Source organism: Fundulus heteroclitus, chromosome 14 (assembly GCF_011125445.2).
Source record: "Fundulus heteroclitus isolate FHET01 chromosome 14, MU-UCD_Fhet_4.1, whole genome shotgun sequence".
NCBI lineage: Eukaryota > Metazoa > Chordata > Actinopteri > Cyprinodontiformes > Fundulidae > Fundulus > Fundulus heteroclitus.
Window position 1 is genome coordinate 24,964,286 of NC_046374.1, and position 12,264 is coordinate 24,976,549.

General features: G+C 41.0%; 1 protein-coding gene across 2 annotated transcripts in view; it reads left to right on the forward strand.

Moving 5' to 3' along the window:
- LOC105926440 (sodium/calcium exchanger 1) overlaps window positions 1-4,549 on the forward strand; it is a 138,689-nt gene extending 134,140 nt beyond the window's left edge. For both annotated transcript variants that reach the window (XM_012862755.3, XM_012862766.3), the window contains one exon: window positions 3,098-4,549. In XM_012862755.3, coding sequence (XP_012718209.2) covers window positions 3,098-3,477 — 380 coding nt within the window. In that variant the 3' untranslated portion in view covers window positions 3,478-4,549. The remainder of the gene's footprint in view (window positions 1-3,097) is intronic.
- The last annotated feature ends 7,715 nt before the right edge of the window (window positions 4,550-12,264 follow it).

Below are 12,264 nucleotides of genomic sequence, written 5' to 3' on the forward strand. Positions count from 1 at the left end.
CAACACAAATGCACTCCAAGTGATCAAAGGAGAGAAATTTCCTGATTAGACTGGTTTAAGTATGGTCGGATTCAGATTCAGTAACATACGGCCCAACTCAGTCAGTCATAATACAGCTTAGTCGATTTTGTAAAAGATTATCCGAGGAAGCCCAGCAGATTGCACGCAGCCACTGACTTTGAAGCGATTCCCTATCTGAGCAAGCATGTGGCAACAGTGGAGTGGAACTGCTTCCTTTTAGCGGGAAGAAACCCTCCATAGCACCATGCTCTGTATGAGCAGCCATATTCCTCAACTGTTTGTGAGTTGACAGGACAGGGAGGAGAAACACAAAAAACAACAACTTTACAGTTAATGATACCACCATGTCCCTGCTGAGTACCATCAATGGCTCCGTCCTAAGAAAGAGAGAGACGCCTAAATACAGAACCACCGGACCAGGAGGGCTTTCTATGGGGGTAAAAAAACAAAGGACACACAGTGGTAATGACGACAGTAGGTCTGTTAATGACAGATGCATACAGAACCACTGAGCCTTTGACTTTAGGACCAAACAGAACAAGATAAGTGTAAAAGCAATAATAGCCCAACCAATGGCCCTTCAAAAAGCTAACACACAGAAGCACTGAGTGAAATGAACTTTCTACATCAGGAAAGAAACATTTGACTATATTCTGCCTTTGATTTGTCATAGTAATAAAATTACTTAAATATGGCTATATGGTAGGAATTCGGTAAAACTATATCTTTTTCACACAGAATATATTACAAAAGCTGTAACATAACTTGGGCAAGGTAGGGCACATTTAGGGTTTAAGGAAATATTTTAATTGCAGTAACATGTTTCTTATTACTGAAAGTAATACAATTTTAGAGTGGCCCAGCCAAAGTTGTTGGTGTGTACATACTGCATACATTAGGGGAAATGTACTTTTAAAATATAACTTTACTACTTAGAACGTGAGGTATAATTCGAGAACCAAGGTAAAAGCATTTTTTTTGTGACATTTTGCTACACATTTCTCCTCCATGTATGGCATGTTAGCTCCCTGTTTAAACATACAGTTCGGTATCTCTGCCAAAGTTTACTTGAGACAGGCAAGTAAATGAAAGAATCAGGGACTGTCAGTCTCTCCCCCCCCCCCCCCCCCAGCTGCTCCAACAGGGAGGCTGAAAATCCAATCTGAGTTGTAAGAAGCAGACTCCATCACAGCCTTCAGGCTGAGTTGGTCTCCACCCGGAGGGGACGGTTTGTCCCCAGGTTTTAATTCAATTCCCTACCTCATTGCTCTCGCCAGCAAGTTTATTGTGGCTCCGCGGTATGAGTTATAGAAATAGCTCAAGCGCTGCTCTTCCAGGTGGCAGCTTTGATGGCTTGCAGGGAGGTCTCTGAGAAGCCATATCGAAGTGAGCTGCTGCCACAGCTGTGCTGGGAGTGGAGACGTAAACATGGATCTGTCTCTGCTCTCACAACGCACTCTAATGCTAATTTATTTACTTTCTGAGTGTCGTGTATCTCAGTCTTGCATAATCCTCCTTTCTTTACATGTGATTCCAGCCCTGATACTCGATCTGGAACTATTTATTATTGCTTTCCCACTTCCTTTTATTGGGTGTTGTGTATTTCCTATTGGTTCATCCATCATTTTGACCTGCGGGCTGCAAAACTGCGGTTGAAAAAAAGTGATTATATTCTCCACGGGGAGAGTTTGCTGCCGTGCACAGAGTTGTAATCTTCTTGTGAGGAACACTCATCTTCTCTCAAGATTTTCCCAGTTTCAGTTCTGAGCTCTTCACATTATTACACTCAGCAATTATAAGGCCCAGTCACAGTAATTTTGCTATTTCAGACAACGACGGAGCAGTTTCCAACCAGAACACGGTTTGAGAGGGTTATTTAGCTAATTTGTCTGCGTTGTTTATAAGTATTTGAGTATCAGCACTTCAAATTTGACCTTTGAATTGTATTTCTTATCTGCAGGACTTTAAAAAATATTTCTTCCCTTTTGGATTTTTTTCTCACATTACAACCCAAAACATCAATAGATTTTACTAAGACAGGTAAGGGATTTAAGGAGGTCCTGAGTAATAAATAAATAAATAATTACCCCAAAAGTTGTAGTGGGATTTCACGGAAGAGGATTAGGGCCATTAAAAATGTTTTTTAAAAAAGTCTATTCAATTCTGATTTTTTTCTCAGAATTCTAAAGTCAGATTTTCTGTAGGGAAATCATTGTTGGTCCAGAACGTTAAAAAAGCGTATTGCACTTTTGCCTTATTAAAAAGTGGACAGCTAAAATGGGAGAATTGTTTCCATTCAGGATAAAGTTTCACTGGAACGAGCTTCATCACTAAAAGTTCTAAGAAAGCTACAGCTCGAGGTCTCTGATCTGACCTTTCTGACACTACAGCTAAAACAGAAAGCAGCAGAGTAAGGGAAGAAAGCACAGTAGAGGCTGTTTGTGTGTTTTAGTGTTTACAATACCAAATCTCTTTTTCAATGTCATTGCAAGCTGTCACTGATTTAGCTCCACATCACATGAAGTATGATAATTCCTGCAGCATCTAATGGTCTCAAACATGGATTTGGTGTATCTTGCTTACAGATTTTTCTTTTTTGTTGCATATCCGATTAATATTTTTCCATCTGTGTCCTGCAATCTTGTATTTTACTTCTACTTATTTTTTGGTTTTGGTCTACATTGAGATTCAATTCAATTCAATTTTATTTATATAGCACCAATTCATGAAACATGTCATCTCAAGGCACTTTACAAAGTCAAATTCAATCAGATTATACAGATTGGTCAAAAATTGTCCTATCAAAGAGAACAAAGTTGATTGCATCAAAGTCCCGACAAGCAGCATTCACTCCTCCTGAAGAAGCGTAGAGCCACAGGGAGAGTCGTCTACATTGACCATGGCTTTGCAGCAATCCCTCATACTGAGCAAGCATGAAGCGACAGTGAAATAAATACAAATGATATTTTAGGTTCTTTGATGTTTATGTCGTGTATGTCTTCTGCCAGCACTGAAGGGTTTTTTCCCTTTACAAAACCCCCTAAATTAAATATTGACTTCTTCGCTGTCTCCTCAGATACTTTTGCCAGTAAGGTCGCAGCCATCCAGGACCAGTACGCCGACGCCTCCATCGGCAATGTCACCGGTTCCAACGCCGTCAACGTCTTCTTGGGCATCGGTGTGGCGTGGACCATTGCTGCCATCGCCTGGCGCTCTAAGGGCGAGCCTTTCAAGGTGGACCCGGGGAACCTGGCCTTCTCCGTCACCCTCTTCACCATCATGGCCGTGTTGTGCGTGCTGACGCTTCTCTACCGCCGCCGGCCGTCGGTGGCCGGAGGTGAGCTGGGCGGGCCACGGACTTGCAAGTTGCTAACGTCGCTGCTGTTCGTCTCGATGTGGCTGATCTACATCCTGCTGGCTTCCATGGAGGCCTACTGCCATATACAAGCATTCTAGATGGAGTTGAGAAGAGAGAGACATAATGCTGGTTCGATGGAGGAGGGAAACCATAAAACTTTATTTGAAAATGGACTTAATGTCATTCAACTCTTCCCCGCCGCTACCCCAAATAATAGGAGTGTTCACCCTCATGAGAAACAATTACTCCCCAACAATGTTGAAACTAATTATTCTTGTCTATGAAAGATGCTCTTTGAACCATGAAGGCCCTCCAGTGTGTCAAGGAAAGCCTTGAAACAGTGCTTGTATTATCAGAGAAATGCAGTTGTTTCACTATAAAGCCAAGCCAGCTGCAGAGGAGATAATCAGCGGAGCTTCGAAGAAGAAAAATGCAGAGCCGAGGAAGGACAAAGGTCAGAGATAAATCTACAAAAGTCAACAACAAAACCAGAGAGAAGAGAAAGTCCTGCTGCGGCAGAATAAAAGAGGACGAGGAGCGGGGTTAGAGGAGATAAACTGAGCTGCGGGTTACCTCTTCAGCCTCTCCTGCCCTCTCTTTCTTCACAGCGCCTTGCAAAAGGGCAGACCCGTTGGATTTTGCTTTCACATTTTCTCGCGTTACAGCCGAGAACCTTCAACACTTTTCATATAGATTTGATGTGATAAACCAACTCAAAGTACTGTTTAATTGAGTTATTTTGTGTGTTTCCTGTCTGGAAATAAGAATTGTCTTAACAACAAAAAGAGCCCAACTAATTGAGAAGTTAAAGGCAATAAACTATAAATATCTGAAAAGTGTGGCACGCATTTGTATTCCCTTACTGAGTCGATACTAGGACGACTTTAACCTGCAATAAACGGCTGCGGGTGTTTTGGGGAATGTCTCTGCCAGTTCAGGTCCCCAAGAGACTGAACGTTTTGTCCATTAACAAAACAGCGGAGGCTCACTGAGATTGGATGGAGAGCATGTGTGCACATCAGTTTGCAGAGGTCGCTACAGATTCTAGATCAGATTTAGGTCTAGTCTTTGACTGGTCCATTTTAACATTATCATGCTTTGATTTTTTTTTATTTTTCTTAACCCAGTACACCACAGCTCTGGCTGCATGTTGTCTTGTTGACAGATTCTCTAGCCGGAGCTGTGGATCTCTGCAGACCCTCCGGTGTCACCACGGGCTTCTTGGCTGCTTCTCTGATTTTTGCTCTCCTCGCCCAGCCAGTCAGTTCAGGGTTGGTCTGCAGTGCCATACTGTTTTGCATTTTCATATAATGGCTTGAACAGAGCTCAGAGCTGTGAGATGTTCAAACCTTTGGTTATTTTAGTAGATCTCAACCCTGCGTTAAACTTCTCGCCGTCTTCTCCCACTGACCTGTCTGATTGGATCCTTGGTCTTCATGATGCCGTTTGTTGTCTGATGTTCTCAAGCAAACCTCCGAAGTCTTCAGAGAACAGCTGGATTTATACTGAGCTTAGATTACAAACAGGTTGACGCCACTGACTAATTAGGTGATTACTGAAGGCAACTGGTTTTGCTCGTATTTATCTACGGTGTAGTAATGGCCAGAGGGGCTGTTCATTAGGTATGCTTCAAAACGGGAAGAAGTTTGACTCCTTCGTACCCAGTCCTCTTTACAAACAGTATCTTCTGCTTTTTGTTGGTCTATCACATGAAATCTTACTAAAACGCGGTCAAGTTTACAGTTGTAATGGGACTAAATGTAAAAAGGTTCACGAGGTATGAAATCCTTTTAAAAAAAGGCAGTGTCCTACAAGAGGAGCAGTGGATCTCTCCCATTGTAACCTTTGAACACTACTTTGACTTCCCTCAATACCATCAACATTACCGGGCCCTCGGGAGATCCTGCATTAAAAACCTGCTGGCAAGATATTAAATTAATCCTCCTCTGTCTGCTCCTCTAATTCAAGGATACACTGTGCAGAATAATCTTATAAAAACCTTCCTCTCCTGACTCGTCCCCCTTTCCTGCCTTATGTTCCCACCCTTCCAGCCTTACGTTTGTGTGTCCAAAATGAATACTCGTGACGTTGTGACAGGTCACCGCCATCAAACCCTCTTTTTAAGCTCCCCCCCTTCCCCCCCCCCCCCCATCAAGGCCAAGCCCTGCTCCGGAAAACGCATTTTCTACTTCTATCAATGGCGTCACGTGTTGATGTTGTTATCGTGCAATTGTAAAAACAACAACAGCAACAACTGATTATGTGAATACAGAGGGACAGAAGAAGTGACAAAGATGTGAGACAGATGAAGAAGTACAACGTGGGAATGAAAACAGAGCGGATGAGGATGATGCGAAAAAGAAGTATTGTGCGCTACACATTGTGAAGTAAAATGTTTACACTTTTAAAAAAACAACAACAAATCTCGGACAACAATAGCCAAGCGGGGACTGCGGCACACCGGAAGGACCAATCGTCTTACTACGATCGTGACGACAACTGTGAAGGCAAACGGTGTTGAAAAATCCAAGCTACGACCATAACCAGTGTTTCTATTTGCACATATTACCAGAAACTCGTATTGATGTGTGTGGGGCATGGATGACATTTTTATTTTACGCGACGCCCTCCATCTTTGTGGGAACTGTTCTCGGACAACGTGAAAAAACGAAGAGGAAAATCATCTATTTGGGAAATATAAGGCAGCTGAAATATCACCGGTCTGTTCTGCATCGTGGAGTGTCTCTTTGTACTAAAGAAAAAAAAATAACAAATATAAGAAATTGTTGTCACAAATCACTAACAACAACCTTTTTAAATGTGCAGTTTTACTTTTTAAACTCCCCAATGTGCTGGCAGCTGTGCTGAGTACAAGTGAAGCTCTTCACACTACAATTAAATGTGCTTAGTGATCTGTCCTGTTTCATGGGTGAATCTATTTGTTTTGCTTTTGTGAGATTTTTTTTTAAACCTTGTTTCAGGTCAAATTAACTGTTCTGACCTCCATGTCTGTCTGGTTTGGGGGGGGGGGGGGAAGCAGTGTTAAAGGAAAGATTTTAGAGCAGCGTGACTGGAACTGGACAGACGGGATAGCATATGGTTTGACGATGTGGATTATTAATGAATTCATTCCCTCTGTTAAACCACGCAATCGAAGGAGAAACTGCAAAAATCGCGTTAGCTCCCCCCCATGTGAGCACCTTGCCAATTGCAACTTCAAGCAAATAAAATAGTTATTAACACCCCTGTCCACCCCACCCCCTTTGGTAAAAATGAAGAATTCATACACCCATATAAATACAGGTTTGCAAACCTCGCTCTGACAAAGCTTTCAACAGAGCGCCGAGAACTGTGGTCAGCAAGTATAAACACACGCATAACAATCCATTCCTGCCAATTTTTACTAATTTCATCTTCACTTCTGGCAGCAATGACGTCTCAGTGAAAAACAGTAAATTATTCCTGATTTAAATGTTAGACGAGCGTAAGTCTGCGTTTTACTCAAGAGGGTTTAACATCAGAGCAGGGATCTAGGGACAGAGTCCTTGTTTTTTTGTGTTCAATTTTAAATCTGCATGGCTGAGGCATTTTAAGGGTTTAGCCACCGTCTTGGGAAAACCGGGTCCCCGTGCTGGATCTCTCGCTGACCCTCCAGGGACTTCGAAGTCCAGAAGTCTTCCTTCTCTTGAAATGCAGTTAAGGTTGAGGCTAGAAAGCTGCTCCAAAGATGAACAGTCACTTCAGCATGTCGGTGTCCTGTTGACAACGGCAAATGCCCAGAAAAAAAGTCTCCCATTGCGTTCCTTAATTACCAAGAGAGATCGATGATTTTCAGAATTTCTTATCTTCTCATGAGAAGGAGAAGAGCATGGGACACATGTTCAGTAGAGAGTCTGGTCCGGTCTATCCTGCTCCAACTAGACACAATTTAAAAACTCCCTTATATGTAAAACTAGGCCTAGAACCAAGGCACCTTCTAGCGTCTGCTGAAAACTTCCCAGATCCCATCCCATTTCTTTCAAAATTTGAGCCAACACTGTCCAGCTGAAGCTGGTTGTGAGAGAAGTTAGCAAATCAGCAGTGGCAGCTTCATTTTGCTCAGACACAGAGAAAAGACGACGCATTTTGTCACTCAACTGAAAGCTTTACACTCACTACAGCCAGAGAGATGCTACACAAAACCTGCACTTTTTTTTTGTCACAATCACTATCATTTGCTTTCAGAAACTACATTTTGAGTTGATGCCTAAAGTTTAATGGCTACAGAGCCAAGAAAAAAAAAACTCATTGTTTTTGCTTTCCCCGAATACATACAGAAACAGTGATTACCAGTCTAGTCATCTGGGATGTTATTGCTCTCTAGAAACCTCGATTTTTCATGTTCACGCATTCCTCTTGTAAATGCTTTCGCAGCAGAAAATAGGCCCTTCATGACAGATTTAAAGCTTTGTACCTTTCGTCGCAGATCGCCTGATCCCATTGGCTCATTTCAACCCTTTCAATCCGTTTGCCTGCATCCATCACTTCCAGTAACTCCCAGCTCAGTCTAAGGTGAACTGGGGATCATATGTTTAGCAGAGTAAAAGTCCTGAGTGAGCCACGGTGCTGACCAAATAAAGAGACATGTCATTTTTCCCACCGTCGCTACATGCAGGGCTTTTTGCGGCCCTGGACTCATTTTGTCCTGGCCAGCAGCCACAGTTCACAGATTACACCTCCATCAAAGGTTATAAAAAAAATCTTCTTACTATGGAAAATTTTAGGTACAAAACAAAGTATTTGGGTTTTCTTAATAACCACACTTTTTGCATTCTCTTTAATTGCATAGCAAAGGGTAAGATAATCTACCCAATAATGTTTACTCAAAATCTCGTTTGACCCCAAACTTATTTTTCATTAATTCATTCAACTTCTCTGAATAAAGCAATGTTTTTAAAGAAAGAGTGACCTAAGTCCTGTTCTTATTGCTGAGAACAAACTAAATTTGTTCTAGTTTTTAGGTGATCGAGTTCCAGAGAATTGGCTAACTGGATACCTTTCTTCTAAACGGGAAAACCTGCAAAACCCATTTAAGGTTCATGATGTTACAGTAATTTACAAATGCTTTTCCTACAGGAAATGTGATGCTTCATTTTATTTAATAAAAATAATATTATACTTAGTTTAGTGTTGAGTTGGTTTTTTGACTGGACGATTTTGGGGCACATGACCACTGGCCTCCCCGATCTTATCCAAGTTGATCTCTTTATTCGTTCGGTTTCGGTCTTGTCTGTACCGCTGTCTGTTTTTTTAAATACTCGCTGGTTGGCACGGCTCCTGGCTGGTTCGGACGCCAAGGCGTCTGTCTGGCCAAGCTCTTTTACTCAATGACTTAAGCTCCATTGACCGGTTAAAGAAAGATTGGGCAGGACAATAGTGCTGCTGATGACACGGGAAAACCAGCAAGCTGAATTAGGAAATCTGGCTATTTAAAAGTCAGTAATCTATGTTGGATGTGTAGTCAGGTAACCATATTTTTCTTCTTCTGCTTATTGCTTAGCCACCAGCTAACCGAAGTCTCTGGGACTCTAGCTGCCGGATTGTCGTTCTCTTTCATTATCTGTGTTTTCTGTCCCTCTGTTGAACATAACTCGTCATTTCTCATTGAGTTGTTCCCCATCTCTGAAGCATGTGTACATTTTAGGATTTTCTGTGTGAGCTGGTGTTGTAATCTCCTTACCAGGACTTGCCCTCTTTCTTTGGCAAACATCCCATACACAAGATTAACAAATCTGAATGTAGGCCTGACCCACAGGTGTGGGCTAGGGGTTTAAATTGGATTAACTATACGTGCGTGTGCATGCATGTACCTGCCAGGTTATATTAGATTTGTAATAAATCTGGCTGTCATTCAAAACTGAGAATAGATGCTGGCAGGAGGCCAGCTCTTGTAAAACAAGAGCTGGCCTTTTGCGGTGTATTCGCTAAACAGCCGCTCCTCCAGGGTGTGCACGGCGGCGTTGTATGCTATTGTAGACCGTTCACATAAAAAATATATAATTTACCCAAGCAGTAGCCATTTATGTCTAAGAAAACGAATAACAGCCCCATGATGACGCCTTGTTTCCTCTGTAGGATTGTGCATGAGCTGGAGGTGTGTATTTAGTCTTGTGAATGTTGGGGGGGGGGGGGACTGTTGGGGGCGGGGCTTACAGACTAAAACTAAACTATTCACAGTTTTGTGCAGGATCAGGGATGGTTCCTTTAATGCACTCTGAGTTTGTGTGTGTCACGAGAGAAACGTGTTGAAAGTGTAGAATGTTCTGGTGGAAAAACCTGGATGGGTAATGGAGGAACCTGCTGTTTTGATCACATTACCCTGCTCCAGAGTTTCAATATTTCTATAATAATAGTTTTCAGGATATTAAAAAATCCCCCCTAAAACACACATTACATTCACAATTATGGGTAAAAATATATGTAACCTTTTATTAAATTGGAAAACGATCAGAAAGGTTTGAACCTCATCAGTACTATACATATTTTTTATGTGTGTCTTTATTTATGTCTGTTTATTTCCTTGTTATTCTGCACTCTGTTATAATATTGGTTGCTTGTCAACCCCTTAAATACCACTGCTTGATGAAAAGCATTGGCGTAACATATATTTACCACTATTTATTCTTTCTGTATTTATTTTTGCCAGCAGTAGTTCTCCCATGTCGCTCTGTTTCTTAAGCAATATAATTATATCTGAGACAACTACAAGCTGCTTAAGAATATCCCTCCTTAACTTGGTGAGACTTTTTGGCAAATGTTTGAATATTTTGTGTCTAAAAGTCAAACAAGTAATGCTGGACACATTCAAAAAGAACAATTATTCAAATTTTTGTGGTTGAAGATGTCCAAAAAAAAAAAAACGAGCATAACTATTTTTAGATTTTACTGGATATTTTCTCTGTCAGCCAATCCTTTCCAAGTATTTTAATTTTTTGTCACTTTATACTCATGCAGTCATGTTAAAGAGTCACAAAGTGCTTTTATCAGTTTTTGGTAATTCAATTTTTTTTCAGTTAATTTTAGGACGTTATTGTTGTTTTGTTGCATTTATTTTGTTCTGTGTTGTTTTTTATTGTTTGTTTTTTGTGAGAGAAAAGCCTCTCAGAGTAGACATGAACGTAGCTTAGTAAAATCATATCATTAACCTGCTGTTATCCTGTTTTTGGGGGGGAGTTGTGCGAGTGTGGATGTGTGGATTCATTAATATTTCTCCGTCCATGGGTGTGTCGATGCATGAATCACGCTCATCCTGACTACAGTGTTGATGTTGGAGATGTTGTAGTAAAGAGTATTTTTAAATGCTGAAAATGACAAGATATGAAAAATTATATTGATGTTTACAAAGACCAAACTTTTATGTTTTTGTTTTGTTTTTTGTTTTTTTTTTCTTAAAAGTGAAATAAAACTTGACTGGCAAATGTTAAAAAAAGCATGTCTGCCTCATTTCCTCGGATAACGCGTTTATCCCCGGGTCAATTCAACTTTCAGGCAACTATTGGCGTCATCTGCTTGTTGATGAGGTCAGTCACCTGAGAAATGTGTTTAATGTGCACAGAGGCTTACAAAACTGTGACATCCTATTTTGGGTTTTTCCCAAATTGTTTGTCATAATAATCTTAGTGACTGTAAACGTATGAAATATCATGTATCACCAAAAAACTATTAATTCTGGTGACCCACCAGGCAGGTGAACTTCCATCTGATTAGTATTAGTATTAGAAATCAATACGTGGATGTGCCAAAATTTTCTTCAGTTGAATAAAAACAAAACAGAAGTAATAACATTTGGACCAATAGAGGAGAGATTAAAAGTTAGCACACAGCTTCAGTCGCTTCAGCTAAAAACCACCAATCAGGCCCGAAATCTGGGTGTAGTGATGGACTCATACCTGAACCTCCAAAAGCATCTAAAGACAATTACAAGGTCGGCTTTCTATCACCTGAAGAACATTTCCAGGATTAAAGGACTGATGTCTCAGCAGGATCTGGAAAAAATAATCCATGCGTTTATTTTTAGTAGAATTGATTACTGCAATGGTGTTTTCACAGGTCTGCCTAAAAAGTGGATCAGACAGCTGCAGCTGATCCAGAACGCTGCTGCCTGCGTCCTCACTAAGACTAAGAAAGTAGAGCACATCACCCCAGTTCTAAAGTCCTTACACTGGCTCCCTGTATCTCAGAGAATATACTTTAAAATACTTCTGTTAGTCTATGAATCCCTGAATGGCTTAGCACCTAAATACATCACAGACTTGTTATCAGTGTATCAACCCTCCAGACCACTCAGGTCTTCTGGCTCCAGCCTACTCTGCATACCTAGAACCAGAACTAAACAAGGAGAAGCAGCATTTAGTTCCTGTGCTCCACTGATCTGGAACAAACTTCCAGAAAATTGTAAAGATGCGGAAAGCCTGAGTTCCTTTAAATCAAGATTAAAAACACATTTGTTTAGGACTGCCTTCAACTGTTCTAGTTAACTGAATTACCACTTTTTTGTTCCATTTTCTATCTACATTTTATTCCTACTTGCTTTTATTCTGTTTTAATTTGCTATATTTTAATCATGTAAAGCACTTTGCATTGTCCCTGTACTGAATTGTGCTATATAAATAAATTTGCCTTGCCTTGCCTATTAAGGGATGAGAAAGATAAAGGTTAAGGAACTTTTTAAATATCTGGTTTCAGCTATAGGTTTGAGGCGTTTCGGCACATCTCTGGGATAAGCAGCATCCACCTGATGAGCATCCAGCACAGCGTTTCAGACCCTACCTGAGACGGGATATTTTTGGCACACGCCAGAGAGGAAGGTTGCTGGAAGTTTGCAAACTCACATGTGCAAACGCTGA